This window comes from Empidonax traillii, unplaced genomic scaffold (assembly GCF_003031625.1).
Source record: "Empidonax traillii isolate 1590-97213 ecotype Southwest subspecies unplaced genomic scaffold, ASM303162v1 scaffold112:size1231168, whole genome shotgun sequence".
Taxonomy (NCBI): Eukaryota; Metazoa; Chordata; class Aves; order Passeriformes; family Tyrannidae; genus Empidonax; species Empidonax traillii.
This window is the reverse complement of record NW_020955305.1, coordinates 1,065,722-1,086,505: the sequence shown is the minus strand read 5'-3', so window position 1 is coordinate 1,086,505 and position 20,784 is coordinate 1,065,722. Positions and strand designations below refer to the sequence as shown.

The following is a 20,784-nucleotide window of genomic DNA, read 5'->3' as shown; positions in this document are numbered from 1 at the left end:
CAAAAGAGGATCTGCTGTAATTCATCACTTTCCAGGAAAAGGGCTTTAAAACATTTCAAAACCAGTCTTGAACTAAATAGAAATAGACTAAATTTGAGAAAAATTGCATCACTATCAAGTTTCCTTTTAGATGACATGCTTATATTTTATACTTCCTTATCTTCTCAAAATACAGAGAATTTCTACTACCCAGCAGTAGTCAACAGGTTGTGCTGGCACTCTTCAATCCAACAAGAGTCAGCAGAAGTGGCATCGCACCACTACAAACTACGTTCACTTAGAAGAGATAATTTTGCCATCAAACGACTGCATTCAAGCAAAAGCACAGACATTTGCATCTTCAAGGATTCAACGTGCTGCATCACTTCGACATCCCCATCTTTTCCAGGTGTTCGACCCAGCTTAAACTAATTTATTCAGAAACTCTTTTGAGATGCTGTCCCCTCTCTGAATAAGCTGGAAGTTCCCTTTGGAAACACACAAACCAGAGAATCCTTTAGGTGGTTCTGAGGAGGCATGTCAGGCCATGTGCAGGTCAAGGGGATGAGAAAAGCTCCCTCTGGCACTTTGGTTACACACTCAGTTCCAGCTGCATTCATCAGCGTTTCCCAAGGATGATCTGAGATATGCAAGCCTCAAACTCTGTCTCAAGGGCACCTCTTTTTGTTTGTTTTTTTTTTGAGCTACATAAATCATGTCTGTGATTAAGAAGCAGTCAGCTACCGAAACTGATTATTAACAGTTTCCATTTATGTGGGGGAAGAAAAAACAAAACAAAAACAAACTAACAAAAAAAAAAAAAAACAACCACCACTCGACACCTTAAAAGAAATTAAGATCTGTAAAAAGACGGATCACGACCGGTACGTTACCTGCAGGATTAATGCGGATGCTTCAGGATTGACAGAAATCAATAAGCGGTTTAGTGTTCTAAGATTTACTTCAGCAGTTCTATTTACTGCTGTTCATTCATACTTGAAACCAACTGGAGGAAAGTTAGTATTTCTCATTGGCCCTGGTGAGTTGCTAACTGATCTCAGGTTCTTGGCCTTCTGAAGTCACTCATTACTACACTTTAAACAGACATGCCACATAAGCTATACACATCGTTGCTTATGGCACCCAACAGTAGTTTTTTCTATAGAGACATCCTCATATTTCTCATAGAAAACATAACAGTTGATAGCTTAGCAGAGTTCCTTTAAACATTTATTGCATCTTCTTCTAAACAACCAAGAAAACAGTTTAGATTCTCCTGCCATCTCATGTTGTCTCAGATCTGTATTAAACTCATAATAACACATAAGCAGGTGCACTCAGACCATCAGGGTTAAATCATTCACGTTACTCACTCTACCAACAGCTCCCTCGGATGCTGCTGAAACTACAGAAATAAGATAAAGATACTATATCAAAAACAGCCATCAGAAGTAGATGAAAATGAAGTAAGAAATATAATAGAAGAAATAAGGAAACCATCCAGGTAATCAAATTCAATACATATGAGATTCAGTTTTGTTCTTCAAAATAAACTGAGCAATCAATTTTTCTTGACTTTTTACTTCAATATGGAAAAATGGTAATAAATACACTATAAGAGAAATGATAAAGCCACCTAAGTATGAAAAATCCTTCAAAGCATAATCTGTTCTTCAATATGACACGAATTATAGAAATAAAATTCATCCAGATAAATGGCAGCCATCACTGCATGCATCATTTACTGCTACTTTGCTTTCCAGAAAACTTGCATAAACTCCTTTGATCCTCCAGATGAATATTTACTCAGTTGAATAAAATAAAAACATTAAAGATAAATAGGAATTTTTCAAGGAAATCACATAAAACCCCTTACTGTCAAGTAGAGTTACAAATAAAACCTGTTCCTAAAGAAAATATCACTATCACAGAGGAGAGGCAAATCAAAACATGGAGGTATTTTTAAGTGGTTTTAAATGGAGCTAGGCTTGCCCCACAACCACCAACACACTGAATTTCCAGGAGGTAACAGCAAAACACTGTGTTCTAAAAATATTTAATTTACAAAGAAATATTTACACTAGGAAAGTGCCACCTAATACAACATTCACTATACAGTAGAAACAAGAGAAGTCCTTATGTCTACCCTTAGCAAATAAATGGAGTTAAATTGTAATTTTGAAGTTAATGATAATTTAGCAGAGAGATAAGTAAATACCAGTTATGAACAAATTAATTCCCAAGCACATGCTTACCCTTTGTAATACAAGTAGTCTCACTGAATTAATAACTGGTCATAGACATCTTCAGTATCACCTTGAAGCAATAACTATAGCACCCATGTGTGCAGCTGAGTAACACTGTAATCCATTCTACTCCAAAACTTCTTGGCCATTTCGCAATTTTACAAGTTGAGGACAGAATTTTTATTTGTAGACTGCGTGAGTAAAAAAAAAATCTCCCTCTCTCCTGACCAGAGATTATTTGGCATGTGAACAGCAATATCTCATTCTCATATTCCAGGGAGTTTTAACCTGCCTCTAGCTAAAAGCTCTACAATCTTTAGATTGCAGCAGAGTGTAAAAATCACTCTAATTAAATCAAGTAAGAACTGGTTTGACCAGTGTTACTGATCCCCCAAATAATTAAAATCAGTTAGAAAAAGTCAGGGGTTGGTACTTAGCTATACCTAAATTGGTTCAATTGCAAAAATTACTTTAAGAATTAGCACAACTGTAAAGCAAACCAACAGTTCTAAGTATAAACTACCACATAATACAGTTTCAGGGCACTTATAAAAAACAAAACAAAAAAACCCAAACAAACAAATTCTCCTGGCTTTGCACTTGTTCTAAGATGTAGTGACTGTCTTAGAGCATGCCAAATTGCATTGCAAACCAGTTGAAGCCTGACCTAAGCCAGCTGCGTTTCTGATACATGTGAACAAAATCTAGTTTGTACTGTCACGTATACTTACACCTATTTACATATTACATTTACTTATTTACATAGGTTTTGCTCCTATGCTGTATGAGCTACCTTTTACGCTGCTGTGCTCCCATTGTTGGACCCTGCAGGCCCTTCAGGGCCCAGCTGCGTTATCCTGCAACAAAACTTTTAGAGCAGACTGACAGCATAGCAGGTTTCCCTGCACTCCCGATAAAGCAAAGCAATGACAATATTCTCTGTGTCGATATGCTCCATGTGTACATCATGCAAATTTAAGAGAAGGCAGCGTAACAGCACAAGACATTAGTATAAAATTGCCAAGCCCATTTTGTCACAAACTGGTGCCCTAAAGCCTCTAAACACCAGGTAAGATGGGAAGGGGTAGAAAGTGAGTGATTTCTCACACAGAGCAGATAATTTCCTGTACTGTGCACAAAGTCTGATTGGTTTCCTGTCAGAATAGCCTGGTCTCTGAGTCTTTTGATCACTTTCCTCTGGCCCTTCACAGTTGCTCTGATTAGAGATTGATCCCCATGCTGCTCTTTGATCAGCAGCTCCGGCAGTCTGCAGGTGCCATATATCATCACATTAACAGGCCACTGCAGTATTAATCTTCCCCTTCTAAATTTGCTAGTGCACTTCATATTCTATCCATTCACAGAGCACTTGCAGAAGTCTCTGAAACTTTGCTTTCTATTACAAGATACAACGTAGAATACTTTTATCTGGAGAGCCCCAAGTTCAGAGTTGAGAGAATTGAATTAGCCTCGAATCTGCATTTCTGCTTTATTTCATTACAGTTCGGAGAGTTTTGAGAGCTCCCAGATTGGCCTTTTGTGTTGGTTTGTGCCCATGGAGCAAGCTTGTTCTAGATGACATGCAAAGTACTAAGTTTTTCAAACACCCCCCGCCCCCCCGCTGGCCCCGTACATTAAACACCAGGGTTTCCATGCATGTATGCTAACAGCCTTAATTTTAGATATTCTACACTAAGTGTGGTTTCATGCAGTATATAACGTTACAGTTTGTAAAATATTCTTTAAAATGACTTCATAATAGCAGATCAAGAGGAAAGGCACTTAAAAATCTGAATAATGTAAATCATATGGAGTTCAGAGGCTAAGCAAATTACACACCCCGAAGCTGCCCTTGCTGTATGAAAGGAGTCTTTCTCCAGTTCAGCGCAGCCCCAGCCCAGGGGAACTTGCATTTGAGAGTTTTCTAAACATTTCAGGTACACTTGAAAGTTGAAAGTAATTCTCATTTCCTATGCAGGATTAGCTCGTTTCCAGCCCGTACAAAATACCACTCATTCACGCGCAGACACAAAAACCCACAATCCCCCCCCCCCCCGCCCCCCCTCCCCGAGAGCATTTAGGGTACAAAGGTGCGCGGGTCGTTGTTGGGTTTGTTTGGCTATTTTTCTTAGTGGAGCGGGGAGGCTGGAGGGGAACGGGGCACTTTTTGCACCTCAAATACCGCAGAGGAGGGAGCCTCCGAGCCGGCGCCGGGCTCCCCCCCCGCCCGCCGAGCCGCTGCCCTTTTACCCACTGCGCTGCCCGAGCCGGCGGGCAGAGCCCCGACTGCAGTCCCGCTCTGCCGGCCGCCACCCTGCGGGGCCGCGTCCCTCCGCAGCGAGGGGCTGCCCCGCAGGCGGCGGGAGAGTAGAGGAGAGGCAGAGGAGAAGGCGAGGAGAGCTCCGCGCCGCGCCGGCCGGGCGCCCGCCCCCGCCCTGCCCCGGGCTGCGCTGCGGCGGGTGCCGCGGCTCCTTACCGTTCTGCTCCTTGGCGCCGGAGAAAGCGAACTTGCTGCTGAGGTCGGACTCGGCGACGGCCCCCTGCCTCCGGCCGGCCAGGGCAGATGTCAGCAGGAGCAGCCCGAGGAGGAGCATTGGGCCGGCGGGGCGAGGGGCTCCGGCACAGCAGGCACTGGCGGCGAGGCACCGAGGCCCGGGCGTCTCTCAGCAGCGCCCGGCGCGGGCTGCGCCGCTGGGGAGAAGGCAGCACTGAGCCTGCTCTGGCAGCGGAGAATTGCAGGGTACTTTCCACATAATCCCATCCAAAACTTTTTCCTAGAGCGCTCCGCTGTGTCTCCAGGTTGCGTTTTCCTTTGCCTTTTTCCCTCTCTCTCTCTTAAAAAGAAGGAAAAAAAAAAAAAAGCAGGGAGAAAAAAAAGAAAAAAAAAAGTAGGATCAAAGCAAAATCTGGACCCAGACCAGCTTCCCAAGGACTAAACAATCCGTGGTGCCGTGGCGGGCGGGGGCCAGAGGGGCCAGGGCCGGTGCTGCCGGCGCGGAGGAGCGCGCACCTGTCAGCGGCACCGGCGGGGGCGGGCGGGCCGCGCTCGCACACAACCCGCACAGCCTGCCTCCCTCCCTCCCTCCCTCCCTCCCTCCCTCCCCGCCCGCTGCTCGGCGGCCGCGCTGCCAGCCTGGGCCGTGTCTCTCGACTCTCCCCCCCTCCCTCCCACGCCCGCCGTCCCATCACGGCGAGGGCGGCACCTGGCGCGGCCGTTTACGCCCCGGGAAGTTGTCGGTGGGAAGAAGGAGGCGAGCGGGGCGGCCCCCGCCGCTGCCCCCCTCGCTCCTGGCCGAGCGGCGGCGCAACAGGTGCTGGGGCGGCCTCTGCCCCCGGCGGGGAGGGGACTGGGGGACCTCCTGCAGCCCCCTCTGCCTCAGGAAGGGGGCTTCATCCGCCCTCCCTCCTTCCCCCGGTGAGGAACCGAGGTCACCGCGGTCCAGAGCCAGGTTCTGGGTTTGGTAGTTAGAGTGAGGTGAGTTTGTTTATTGGGTTGTCGTTATGGCAATTGGGTTCGTGCTTCAAAATTTGGTGCTTGGTTAAACATTTCATCTGAAGGATGGCCTTTATACTGGCAAATAAAACATGGAGAGGAGGTTTTAAAACATACTCTGGATGCTTACTTTTTTCTTTTGGTTTTTTTTTTTCTTTTCCTTGTGATAGAACTTGCTGGTTTGGTTACCCTGAACTGGACCTCTAACATTGACATAAGCAGATGGAAACACAGGTTCAGCTCCTTTTAACTGTCCCTCACTTGCTGAAATACCGTGCAGTACTCAGTGAGGTGGTATCCGTAAAGCAGACAGGATTGGATTCCCTTCTGCTGTTTCACCAGAAGTCAGAGCTGAGTTTATGGGAAGAAGTATTCCCCCATTAACACCAGTGAGGACTAAAAGGAATGATGATGTTCAGCATCTATATAGATCTGCATTAGAGATGGTATTTCCAGTTTGCCGAAGGGTTTGAACTGTGGCTATGTGATGGGTCTGGGTAACAAGACTGGATGATAACTACATACCAGGAGGCTGAAAAAAGCAGTAGGAAGGACAAATCTTTTTCTCTTGACAGAAGTTTTGGGAGAGTTTCTTAATTGTCACTTCAGCCCCCATATCTCTGAGGTGGTTTTGGGGATGGATGGGAAGAGCAATGGTATCACTCACTGTCTGAGCAAGATACACAAGAGAGAAACTGAGTCTGCTCTGCCAGAGTCTTGAGCACACACTACATAAATTTCTTATCCTTTGACCCAGCTCTTTCCATTATATAACTGAGCTGTTTCTTTGCCTCAGCCAAAGCAACCCTTGAGACAGTGATAAACAACCCCTCTGTTTCTAATAAGTGACATATTTCCAGTAGCAACTGAAAGCTGTCCAGCCAAGTTGGGCTGTCTTCTGAAAAGCAGACTTGGAACATATCGTAAATAGCAACCCTTCACTTACAGAGCATGAAGAATGAAATGCACTGCACAAATCAGACTATGTACTTACTTTTATTATTGTTAGCATTACTATTTCTTTGGTTTCACTATTGTCATTTTTAAGTGGAAATAAAAATAACTTGTACTACTTCACAGGTCTCCTACCCCGATGATTACAAGCAGTGGGTTTTTTAAATCAAATAAACAAAGTATTGCACTGTAGCTTAACCTTCATTGCCTGAGGATTTTGTGGGATTCTTTGTATTTTGGACAGTTGACGGCGAGTTCACTCTGAAAAACATGGACATAATGTCTTACACTGTGCACATCAAAAATAAAGAATCCATTGAAAAATCATAAATCTAGGCTGTTTAAGGCCAGTTTTTCATCTGCGGGTGCTGGACCATGCCCAGAGAAAGGCAGTGGGGCTGGTGAAGAGGCTGAGCACAAGTCTTATGAGGAGAGGCTGAGGGAGCTGGAATTATTTAGCCTGGAGAAGAGGAAGTTTGGGGGGTACCTTATCGCTCTCTACAATTACCCCAAAGGAGGTTGTAGTCTATTCTCCCAAGTAACAAGTGACAGGGCAAGAAGAAACAGCCTCAGGTTGGGTGAGGGGAGGTTTAGATTTGATATTAGGGAAAAATTCTTCACAGGAAGGGTTGGAACAGGCTGCCCAGGGAAGTGGTAGTCACCATTCCTGAAGGTATTTAAAAGACATATCGATGAGGCACGTGGGAGCGTGGTTTAGTGGTGAACATGGCAGTGCTAGGTTTGTGGTTGTAGTCAGTGATCTTAGATATCTTTTTCGACCTAAATGATTCTGATTCCATGGTCCTGGCTCAGATTTTCAAAGGAAAATGCAAGAACCCACATAGTGGATGAACGTGGAATAACACTGCCTGGGAAGCAAGCTTTAATTCTAAACCTCCTGTAATTAAATATCAGGGTATATTTCCAATTCTTAAGGCTCTACTTCTTTTCAAAAATGCTTTCGTTGCTAATCCCACCCAAAATATCATGTGCAGTAATTTCTATCCTTATAAGTGTCCAATCTTCTCTGAAATTCGTGCTAAACATTTATCACAAGCTATGTTTATTTTTAATCTTATTACTCTCCAGTTTCAGCAGGTATATATGTATGTGTTTGTTATGAAAACAGATAAATATAAATTATTTCCTTTCTCTACCCTGTTCATTTTCTGTACCACAGCCATATCACATCCTTTCCCAGCTAGGCATTTTTACTATGGTTGCCACGTGAACATCTCTGTAACTCTAAGCTTCTCAGAGTCCCATCTAGTCTTGTTGTGTTTTGTTTGGGGTGGGCAAACAGAACATGACATTCCAAGTGAAGGGCTAATCTAACATTATACAGTGAATGAAGATAGAATGTTTCCTTGTATATAGTATTTCATGTGCATGTCATTTATATGATCTACTCATGTACTCAGAAGTATTGGCATTAAAAAAATATGTTCTAAATGGTTAGATAATGGTTGCAACAAACTAATGTATATGTAGTTCAGACCACTCCTTCCAGTGCATGTTGTGTTGCCTACACTGAACTTCACTGGGGACCATGATGCCAGTGCAGCTAAGAGTTCTGATGACTCCAGTGCCAAGTACAAATTTCTCTGGATATCATTATTTTCTATGTACATAATAAATATTTTAATTACATAAAGCTTTATGTTCATAACTTTTCTCCATTATTAGAATTGCATGCCATTTTTTGTCTTTTTTTATGAGATATTTTGCCATATCTCATCTCAAAATTACTTAGTTTACACTCTGCAGTCTTTCAAAGACTTTTTTTTCCCCATAGGTTGTTTTATGTTGTTTTTATAATCCTCATTTAGAACTTTTTTTGAAGCAGTATTTCTTGTACTTAAATAAAATTGTAATTATCTATATTATGCCACAGGAATTTATTGTTATTGAGATCTAGCCACGAGAGAAAGCAAAGGAAATTTGGCCTGTTAGAATATCAGAGACTTACTGTGATGGTGTATAGACATGGTACTCCTGAGCTATAAATATCCTTGAAATGAAAAGGCTTTCCCTGTGATTATTTTTACCTGAAAGAGTTGCCATTAAAATATACATTCATCACACAGTCTTCAAAACCTTCCCTTACATCAGCAAATAGAATTTCCCACACTAAAGTCAAAATAAAATGATCACAGTGCCAACAGAGGGGGATGGTTACACTTGCTCCAGCCCTTGTTCCTTCACCACTTTACAACAACAAAGATTCCCCCGTTACAAGGCACGGCGCATAGGTGTTCCCAGACTGCCCTTCATGATTTGTACTGATGCCAAGACATCTTGACTGACTTCAGGGGGCTCTAAATATCCCAAGCAAGTTCTACGAGGAAGCGTACTCTTTCCTTTTCCTATATGCTGTCTTCAGCAAGACTTTTTTCCCCCTCCATAGGGTATGCAATGAGATAAGCATTTCTCTTCTGAGAAGGAATAGAGTGAGGAATACAATGTTTTGGGGGAAAATAGGAAAAGGCTGAGATATTAATCCATTTTTAGCCATGGTGTACAACCAAAGGGAAATGCTTCTAGAGATGGGTAGCTCTGCAAATGCATTTACTCCTATCAGCTTCATATCTCACAAAAGTTAGAGCTAGGCATTTACATACCTTTGCAATATTAGGACCCACTGTTAAGAAAAGCATATTGATTCTCTTTTCTCTCCACAACTTGTTTTACTTCTTAATGTGAATGGGGGGGAAAAAAAGGAATTAATACATGTGTACTTCTGTATTTCCATATATTCCAAGTGTACCTGTATAATCCTTGTAAGATCATGGGAAAGGAAAAACTTAAAATCTAATTAAGAACTAATGAATATCTGCTCGTCCAGACACACAGGCAAATGTCTGCTTTTGTGCAAGATGCTCCTGATTTCAGTGTAGCTACACATTAATTAGTTGCTGGTATAGAATTGTTGAGGTTTAAGTGCTTATGCTTACATTATGGAATTATTTTTAATTAATAAATTAGTTATTAAATATTTTGTTTAAACAAAATCTTTTATGGATGAGTGATAAATATGAAAACAGAAATTGCATTAGAAACACTAAAAGTCTTTCAGAAAAGCAACAATACAATATTCTGCTCTCATGATCACTGAGCAATAGAAAAAGAGGCATTTGACTCTTATAATCTTACTCATGTGAGGTGAAACGACTGTGTATGGAATTGAATAGAAAATCATTCCTGTATTAGAAAGTACTCCTGTAAATGAGTTAGTGCTAAATTTTAGTGTTTCAGTCTTGTTGTCCATTCCTGCTGAATTTGTGAACAAGTTGAATATTTGTTGTCCCATTTCCATGCTACATTCAAAAATATAATGAAGAAAAAGTGTGAAGTCCAGACAGGCTTCAATTATGCTGATGCCTACATGGTCTGGACCACTCAGACGTAACCAGAGAAGAAGGAACTCCAAATATTCTTTAGTCACTTGAATTACACCTCTAAATAAAAGGTGCCATTTCTATTTTGGAAATCCTAAAATGAGACTTTGGTCTTAAAAGTGCACTTAAAGATAAGCATTTGAACATAGACTTCTAAGCATATAGATGTTGTTGTGCTCAACATTGCGTAGCTTAATCATTTTTCAAAGTCCTTGTACTTTTGTGCGATTTCTACTTATAAGCATCGCTTTAGAGCAGTCATATTTAATAATTCCAGTTATTTAATCAGCTGCATACACAAATATTGTCCAAGCTACATGACAATGCAACTTTCTTTATATAGGCTGTGGTAGCTACAACAGGAGACAAGGAAGGAGGCCCACTAGAGGTCTCCCAAACTATTTAAAAGAACACTACCCACTTTCGGCATTTGGTAGCTCATTTGGGTCTTGATGGGCTTTCAAAGTCAGCATGCAAAATGCAGAACACGGCTGCCACTTACTCCTTGTAACATGTTTGCTGAACTTGTACATGGACTACATCAAGCCTGAAAGGGCAGCATTTCCCCACAGGTTATGTAGGTGTGTTCTGGGTATGAGGGTTTCTCCCTCAAAGCATTCATTTTCTTCTGTATGCTTTCAGAGTAGAATGTTCCTATCATCTTACACACCGGTTTAGAGGCATCTCCGTAGTCAAATGCTCTCCTGCACATACTTGAGTAAGTGCATAAGAACTGTGTTCAGATGACAGGTTTGCTCAGGTACACATGAATATTTACTTACTTATGACTTTGTTTGTGATGATTTTGCTTATTTGTGTCAGAAGTCAGGTAACTTTTCTGCTTTTTAATCAGATGACATCACTTATTGATCACTAATGTCTTTGGTCCTATCAGCATGCATGAAATTCTGTCTTGATCACAACTGAAGATGGCATGTCTCTGTGTTAGCTCCAAAGAACTATTGAATTATGGATAAGTATTAAATCTGATCTCCTTGCCTGTCTCCCTTTCACTGAGCATTGCAAGATACAGATTTCCAATCAGAATACAAATTTTGATTATTTCCAAGCATTAGTAACCACTGTTCTTTGAAAAAATAGTATGTACCATGTAGTTATATAAAGTTGCATCACTGTATCCAGATTCAGTAAAATTAAGAGTAAACTATTATTAGAAACACACATAGATATAAACAGATTATTTCAAACACTGATAAAACCCACTTAGAGAGTTACAAGATTTTTTTTCATACTGAAATATTTCCAAGCTATTTATATATGAATATTCTATTGCTTTGAAACTGCTCTTCAGAGAAATGAAACACAGCTGAGAGTATTTATGGCACAGCAGCATAATTTTGCTACCATTATTTGCAGTGTTTCTAGCACTTAACAGTCTGAATGCAGACTATCAAATAGAGACACTAAGATCCATTACAATTAGTTATTTGAATGGAATATTTACATCTATTGAGTTTGAAGTAGAAAAATAACATTTGTTGGTTTACTTTAATGTCGTAGGTATTTTATGCTTATGTTATTTAGACTGTTATTGATACTAAGAATTTTGGTTCTTGAGCATGTTTAATTAAAACAGATTTTTTATATAGCTATAACGCTTCAACTTTAGTCTTCTGGTCCTTCAGTCCACACAGAGCAGGAGTGATGCTGAGACAATTACATAGCTATGAGCCTTCATTTAAGTTTAAATTTAGCGGAAGAGAACGGGAATCATATTGACAGCACCAGTCTCCAAGCAGCATTGTTTAAAGGCTAAACTGAGATTACAGTTTAATTGGTTAATGAGATCCATCTAAGAAGATATTGCAAACAAGCCTGTAGGTAAGAGGAACATTAGGAATCTAACAGGAGTAGAGGAGTAATGGAGAACTGAAAAGCAGACACAACTACCCAGGAATGATGAAGCACTGGAGCAAAACTTATATTATGTATGAAGTATCTGTCCTCCCTAACCCTGACTCACCACTTTACATTTCCTCTCATTTGTCCTCTTCCCGTCTCTTCCCTAGTCTTCCTCTCTTTCGTCTCCTCCTTTTCAGCTTTCTCAATTAATTAGTTACTACTTCTACTGCACTCATTATTTAATTAAAGTCTTGGCCCCCTAATTTTACCTCTCCACACTTGATTTAAGTACTAGCTTTCCTAATCCAACTCCTTCCCTTCATAACTGGTCCTCTGATACTTTCTAGCAGTCAGATATGTTTCCTCTTTGCACTTTGCCCCATCTTATTTCCTGTCAGTCTCCAGTCCAGATTTGCTTGCCACTGCAAATCTTTTTTTCCTGTTATCGTCTCATAGAATGACTATTCCACAGCTTTACTCAGGGTTTCATTGCAGTGATTTGTTTGACATAGGCTAGAGGAATGAACCAGTTTGTGCTACAGATCCAGCAGCCACAGTACGGATATGCTGGAGAATGTCTTTGAGTATACTTCCATAAGAAAGTTCTAATTCTGCAAGACAGCTATGAGATGATAATCAGTGGTAAAATATGTGTTTCAAAAGGTGTCTTTTTTATCCAAACTAAACTCACAATGTAAATGCACCTGCTATCTTGTCTGCCCCATTAGTTATGACACTTTTCCCAGATCTCTCTTTTCTAATCTACAGTATGTACCTCTCTTTATTGACAGAATATCTCTGCCTCTGAATGAGGCAGCTTTCCTGTTCCATATTGCATGGAGTCTACTGGAGAGAATGTATGCTAGCAATTTGTCTGAATCCAGGCTTGGCATAATCTACAGAAGCACACCAAAGTTTTATTCAGGCTGTCAGGAGCTTTTCCAGAGAAGAGATGAAGAGCTTCCAAGGAACTGATCTGTAAAATTTAAACAATTCATGTTAAAAAAAAAAAAAAAAAAAGGCATCAGGCACATATTCAACAAAATAGTTGATATCACTTTCTAAAACATAGATTCATGAGGAATTTGGAAAAAAAGCTTTAACACAGGGCACATAAAAAATCATAAACACTGAGTTTCTCATCAGTTGCCTCATTCACAGAACTAAGTTATTTTGGCAGAAATAAGGTTCAAAATGGAACATGGAGGCTTTCATCCCATGTATTTTTCCAAACTCAGAAATAGGAAAAGTCTTTTAAAATATCACCTTAGTATATGGCAACATTTCTAATATTTTTAGAATTTTTAAACAGATCTCATTTAACCCCTTCATTCAGTAATATGTTTTCAAATCAGATATAGATTTTATATGAATTTTTAAATATGATAAAATATTATTGCTTAGAGATTAGCATCTTAATTCTACCAATTTTTTTCTACCTCTTCTTACATAAATATAAGTAGAATCTCTGCAGATTATAAATATGTTAAAATAATCTGAGATACTGAAGAGCAGTTAAATTTTTACTTAGGTACACTGCAGAAGAACATAGGCAAAAGCATACTTTAGTGTTACTATTTCAAATCATACATTAGTTTTTGTATCTGGAAATCCAGGTGATGCTGCAGCAACTGAACTGCCAGTTGGACAAGAGTAAAAGAATGTACAAATGATGCGTTATTCATACCAGTAAATTCTCATTGTTATTTCCTTGCCAATTCACTGAATGGAAATATACTACAAAGGAAAATAATTTTAAAACTTTTTCCAGTAATTTTTTCAAAGCTATCCCCCTATTAATCACTAGAGTTCATGTCATCCAGTTAAGAATGCACAATATTCTGAAGCACAGCCAACATTTTTCTTCATTGATCAAACATTGGCATCAAATCACAGTATCTCATTCCTACAGCACTGTGAAAAAATAACAACTTCAGCTTCACTGCCATGTGGATCATAGAACATCCCATAAAATGTGTTTAAGTTGACAGTAGGTCTTTGAACTACTTATTTTGTATTATGTTTCTAAAACTGTTGTGTGTTGTGCCCTGTCACAATCCATTTTGAAAAGAATATCACTCCATTAATGTTCAAATTTCTAAGAAATACTCTTTTCTCCTTAGACAACAACCTATGTCTGGTTAGGTATTTAGAGTGTATTTGTGGACATGCACAGTGATATTATAATTTCCTAGTGCTCCTTCAGCATACTGGTTACTGCCAATAGACCAAAATTTAACATTTAATCAGAGATGAAGGAGCTGAAGATGTTAAAGTTGTCAGCATCTTTTTAGGTGGAACTCAGTACCTCCCAGGATTATGCCTCCATTCAGAAAGCGCATCATCAATGCCCAGAATGAATGGTGCGACTAAGGATGTACCTGAAGAAGCCCTTAATCAATGCAAAATATGAATGTTATTAAAAGGACTTATTTTGAAACTGTAAACCACTTTTGAGATGATAGTTCCTAATCCACACAAAGGTTCCTAATCTAAATGGATTTGTAGGACCAGATTCCTAATCCTGCCCACTACACTATTGGATGAGAGCCTAAAAACTCTTCTGCACGAGGAGTCCTATCACACACGTAGAATGAGTAAGCCTGTTCATGCCTAAATAAAGCATATCTGACTTGATCCTCTGTAGCTCAGCACATTTCTGCTCAATCCTGTGAACCACTGAACTGAATAATGTTAATTCCATTATATTCATTAAAAAATGAAAAACAAAGCTAAGAAACAGTGCTCAGTCCTTCATGTAATTGGAAATTAATGAGAAAGATAGTTCAACAGTGGGGTGTCAGCATTCAATTCAGCTGTCCTGTTTACAGCCTGATGAATGAATTTAGATCTTTTTTTGATGAAGGAAATAATGAAGGCTCTATTTTCAGTGCCATACCTGGTCATGACGAGCTAAGTCATACTAAAGCAGAATGATCACTGTGAGAGATGGGTAAAGGTACAGAAGCTGAGTTAATGCCTTTTTTGTTGTGCAGTCTGTATCCCTCTCCTCAGTTTTCAGGACTCATGCATTTCTATTATTTTTCACCATCTTCTTATCAACTGTTTGTGTACTTATTGTTACCAACAAAAATATTTTGTGATCTAAATTTATTTGCTGTGTTTTGTAAATTTCAAGAAGTGTTGTGTGCGATAAGTTTTAACAAGTGATTATGATAAGAATATTCCCATGCCTGTTGTATATCTTATGAAAGCAGAAGGAATTTTATTTTGGAAAGACAGCAGGTAGCCAGTAGACTGTCCTTTTTTATCCTGGTGTAGCACAACAGAATTCTGCTGATGGAAAGAGAAATCAGTGCTGGTTTTGCAGTGGTGATGAGTTATTATTTTAAGGTCATTATCAATCTCTTCTACCAAATTTATAGTCATGGACCATATTTATTCTTCCAGTGATTTCCAGCAGAGCTGTTTGTGAGGGCAGTTCAATCAAATTGCGACCAGTCTAGCCACTGAAAGATCATTCAGTCACTGTGCTCCTTCTTTTCATAAACGATGAGCAGTCATATATCCTTGTACTACAGGTACCAAGTTTTGTAAATGTACTTTTAACATCTGCAGTTTTAGTTGAGACTAATATATGGCTTCAAGTAACTTAGAGAAATTAATCCTAATTGAAAAGACAAGAAGAATGTTATTCATTGCACAGACTAATTCAAAACTGCTACTGTAGTTATCAGGTGGAAGTCAGAATTGTCATATCAGTTAACTCTTATTATGGTATTAAGAATAGCTTCTACATGTTGAGGCAGTGCAAAATTCTAAATTCTTTTTGCAAACCTGCTCCATTTCTTTTGCCAAGGTTCTTACATTTGATTTGTAGTTCTTTATTTAATGCCGAGTGAATTTTTTTTTCAGGACCAAGTGCATTAATAGCTTAGGGCAATATTATGAGTTATTTTAGGTAAATCTGCTCATAGAACAATATTTACAGCTGCTAAATAATAACATTTTGGTTCTTAAGATCGTTAAATCAGGTTCTAACTTGTAATTACACTATACAAGGAAAATAAACAATATAATAAAATATATAATATTTTGGAAATTAATGAGTTTGAGAATTTGGTACTTGGTGTATAAAATATACATTCATGGTTCACTTTGCGGACTTTAACTTGTTCATTTTAATGTATAGAAGATTGCAACATCCAGAAGGAAAAAACAAACAAACAAACAAACAAAAGAAATCAAACAAACCAAACAAAAAACTCCAACAAACAACAAACCAAAAATTCTTCTAGCAACTCATTCCCTTTCCTGTAGTCATTCATCATTCACCTCTGGTACATCAGGGACAGAGGGACAGAAAGCAAAGTGATTGAAGTATAAGAATCACTAAGTGACATCAGACATTTATTCACTAGAACTGCTGAAACAGCTACAAAAAAAAAAAAAAAGAAGGATGAATGGAAAATTTGCTACAGAGAAATCACTTTGGGGATTAACCAAGTCTAGCTGATTTGCATGCAAAGTTGTGTTAGCGTGTCTGTGCTACTTTTTGGATGTCAGCTTGTGTATCTTTGCAGTGCTGCATTCTGCCTTCAGGAGGTATCAGTTCCCTCAGATAGCTAGAGATTTTTCATTTGGCCCAGCTCAACTTAAATCCAGACTAATCATGTTCCTGCCCACAACAGGTTCCTCTGCATCCTCAGTTTGACAGCACTGTTCTGGGGCAGTCTGCAGACCCCATGGTACATGGCAGCACTGTGTGGACAGCTAACAGCTTATCTGGAACAAAACACAGGATTTTAAAGCATTTTGTTAAGATACTATCCATAATTCTGGGAAAAGAGTCATCCCAGCACTTCATTCGAGATGGAAACCATTCTTTCACTGAGAGTGTTGTGCTCGTAGGATTGTACCTGGTAATTTGTGTAGCTGACTTTTTTGGCTCTAGTTTGTGCTTTCCTACATGATGCTCTGTTAACAGGATTTTAGAATCATACATTTTGTCCATTTTGTTGTAAGCTTACTCTGCCATCATCAAATTATGCTTCAAAATGCTTATATTCCAGCCTAGTAAATTCTCCTGATATTCACACCAGCTGAAAAGTAAGTGCTTCTGCAGGTATGGAAAAGTCTGTTAATACAGCATCTCCTGTGAAGGCTATATACTTTCTATTCCCAAACTGAGGAGCTTGGTAAGTAGCATCAACTACTAAAAATAACCATCTAATCTTACTGACTTGCACACAACCCAAGAAAATTGTCTCAAGGGAATTTCAATATTTGTGTTAATTTTGGGTGAGCCTGGACTAATAGAGGAGATTCATAAAACTGGAAAAAGCAAGTGGTTATAGTTCCACCTTGATGGGAGCGGGATATAGCACATCATGTACTGTGGCAAGTTAAATCTGAAGTTATCTGTAAATCTCCAGTTACTTAAAAGAAAGGGACTAGAATGATTCAAGTCAGAAGAAATGTGTTAGCTTGAGTTTGATAAATTAATAGGGAACTAAGGGCCATTCTATTTCTATCCATTAACTGAAATCATTCAACATTGTTTATGGCAGACAGAATTTGATGTCGTCTTTTTTTTTTTTTTTTTAAACAAGATTACATACTTTGTTGGTAAAAGTAATAATGTTGATAGTGTTGGTGTAAAATTCCTCATTTGAATGTATGATGTAATATAGCATCTTGATTAAAAGACTGGAAAGTAAAACCAACAAGGACTGGAAGGTATAGCAGTTTGGTGCCTCAGGGGCTGAAGGCAAGAACAGTTTCTTAGAATAAGTTCTCACGAATCAGCAGATGTGTAAGAACTCAGAGAAACAATGTTACATGATGCCTTTTAAAATCTGACCCTTGAAAGGATGGGCGAGGAACGTGACAAAAAAAGCTAGAATCGATTTATTTACAACTGTGAAATGAGGACAGTGTGTCCCAGTGTCCCAGTGCACATTTACAAACAGAACATAATATGAACATGCAGTGATGAGGGCTCATATCCAACCAGCTGGCAAATCTTAATTAATTGGAATCACATTATCCCTTCAAATTAGGATTATATTAAAACACGTTGGTTCTCTGTAAATCAGGAGAGTGAGGCTTCCTATTAAAGGTCTACTTATCAATAGAGTAGCTTTGCTGCAGGGAAATTCTTCAGACATGACTTTAAGCATATGACCAACTGTGGTGCTGTGAATCTTGTGGGTTTGGACTCAAAAGTAAGTGGACAAGTAAAAAAATAGGTGTCCTGGTCCTCTTTGTTACAATACCTAGAAATCTTTTAGTCCAGAATACAAATTTGAACCTGCCTCTCAAAAGCACCTTCATGAGAAAAAATCCCCACTCCTCTGCCAAAGAAAAAAAAAAAAAACCAAAATCATGGTGAACCTGGATCTCCATGTCATGTACAGTAGCAGTAACCACGGAGTTACTGAGTAGAAAGTAGAGGCAACTGCTCTTCCATCTATCATTTAAATGATAGATATGCAGTTAAACAAAGAGATTCTAGGCCCTAAGTAGACTTTCTTTTTATTTTCAGCTATAAACACACCTAGCTGACATGGAGAAAGGAAATCTTATGTGAGTCTGTGGATTTACCTCCTAGCTATCTATGGCAGTTTATTTCCCAGAACATGCATTGTTGAGAATCCAAATTTTATGTAGCAGCTCTTTGTATGTATCATGCAGGATAGCCTTGGCACTTAACCCCAAGTGTCCTGGTTTTGGCTGGGGAAGAGTTAATTTTCTTCATAGTGGCTAGTATGGGGCTACATTTTGGGTTTGTGCTGAACACAGGCTTGATAATATAGAGATGTTTTTCTTATTGCTGAGCAGGGCTTGCACAGCGCCAAGGCCTTGTCTGCTTTCCGTATGGACACACTGGCAAGGAAGCTGGGGGTCCGTGGGAGGCTGGGAAGAAACACAGTGGGGACATGTGACCCAAACTGACCAAAGGGATATACCATACCATATGACATCATGCTTAGTATATAAAATGGGAGTAAGAAGAGGGAAGAGGAGGATATTTGGAGTGATGGTGTTTTTTCTTCCCAAGTCATGGTTACACGTAATGGGGCCCTGCTCTCCCAGAGATGGCTGAACACCTGTCTGCACATGGGAAGCTGTGTTTTGCTTTGCTTGTGGCTTTTGCTTTCCCTATTACACTGCCTTTATCTCAACCCACAAGTTTTCTAGCTTTTACCTTGCAATTCTCTCCCAGGCCTGCTGGTGGGACAATGAGTGAGAGGCGACATGGGACTTGGTGGTTGTCTGGGGTTAAACCATGACACTGAACTGTGAAGACCACCAGATGACAGAACATTTAAATAAGGTGCTGCAATACTCAGTTCTGTTATGAATCTTCTAAAAATAATGCTTTCCTTGATTAGCAGGTCATTTTAAGTTACATCACAATGTGACCATGGAGATCAGACATCATGTACTTATTAAACCTGACATCTGAAGGCTTTTCTAAAAATAAGTTCTCCCTTTGCACAGAGGATTTCTCAATCACCTTACTCTTTTGTGCTATTTAAGGATAAAAAGACTCTCCAATGACAGGAAAAATTCCAAAAGGATGTCTGGAAAATTGCAAATAAAAGACCTACATATGATTCACGAATTAACTATTCATTTGGGAGATTATCCTATCATGCTTTCTAGCTAAGGACTGAAGGAAACATGCATTGTTGGAAACATGAAACATGCTGTATCATTCAGCTTTCAGGCTCTGTGTTGCCATATATTAGATCCTTCCCTGATACACCAGGAGGTGTTCTGCTACCATATAAATTACCCATAAGTGATGTGCCAGCCTTTCCTGCCCCATAGGAAACCCCCTCTACTGCTGGCTTAGTTGTTTGAGTACTTAGGAAACAGAAAAACTTGGTTTAATTATCATTTCAAGCTAATGGTAGCCTAATCACACCTCCCCCTCTGAGAGGCTATGAGGAAGAGATGTTCTCTAAGTAACTTAATAAAGTGATGTTTGTGTCTGGTAGCAAATCCAAATTTCACTGGATGAGAGGGAGAAAGCATTGGATCCCTCAGTCTAGCTAATATTGTTTAGTGTGAACAAGGGAATACTAAACCCTTACTTGTGTATTTCTTTTTAGTGGAAACTGGGAACACCAAACCAGGATTCCCCAACTCTGTTTTCTCTCTTTGGTGCTGTAACAAATAGATAGGAGAATCATGTTCCTGATTGTTGTTTGAGGGTTTTTTCCTCCCCTATAATCTTGCATCCCTTGCACAGTATCATTTAATCAACAGGAAGGCTTTGGATATTTCTGTTGTTTTGTGTTGGATGGGACTCATATTGTGGGTATAGACTGGGAATTCCAGGAAACTGTCCTGTGTACTCTGCCCTTTCCAGTTTTGCTGAAGAAACATTTAATTTCCTAACTGTTCTCCTGGGAGCCTGGCAATCTGCCCAATCCACCATGGTTCTAAACAGAAACAGTGCACTGGGCACCTGAAGAAATTCAAAGATGCTTAAAAGGAGACAATAGTAAGTTTAGGTGCCATCAATGCCCGCCTAAAGGTAAATGTTTTTGTTTTCTTCAGTTGAAGTATCAGGAAGAGTCATGAATCATCGGACAGAAGCAGAGCAAAGTACTTAATTCATCATTCAGGCTGATGAGTATTTAATTAGCTTTATTATGTTTACAAAGCTGGGTAAATAAATTCATTGTTTCTCAGATGGGGAAACTGATGCATAAGGAAAATAAGGAGCTATTTTAATATCAGTATTCTCTGTTGCTAGCTCAAGTCAGAAAGCCAAATATATTTTTCCTTGGTTTTCTGGACAGGCTTTTAGTGAATATTAAATAAGGAAATTATACAGTGAAGTTTGCCAAGAGGCACAGAAATGCATACCTAG

The 20,784-nt window shown here is 39.5% G+C and overlaps 1 protein-coding gene and 1 long non-coding RNA gene across 2 annotated transcripts in view; one reads left to right on the top strand and one right to left on the bottom strand.

The window, feature by feature from the left end:
* Nucleotides 1-5,532, bottom strand: part of PDGFC (platelet derived growth factor C) — a 135,552-nt gene extending 130,020 nt beyond the window's left edge. The window contains exons 1-2 of the mRNA XM_027882845.1: nucleotides 5,429-5,532; nucleotides 4,702-5,059 (exon numbers count right to left, since the gene is read on the bottom strand). Coding sequence (XP_027738646.1) covers nucleotides 4,702-4,819 — 118 coding nt within the window. The 5' untranslated portion in view covers nucleotides 4,820-5,059; nucleotides 5,429-5,532. The remainder of the gene's footprint in view (nucleotides 1-4,701; nucleotides 5,060-5,428) is intronic.
* Nucleotides 5,533-5,587: 55 nt separating this feature from the next.
* Nucleotides 5,588-6,870, top strand: LOC114057057. The gene is made up of 2 exons (XR_003571118.1): nucleotides 5,588-5,700; nucleotides 5,889-6,870. It is a non-coding gene; the product is annotated as an uncharacterized LOC114057057 (long non-coding RNA).
* The last annotated feature ends 13,914 nt before the right edge of the window (nucleotides 6,871-20,784 follow it).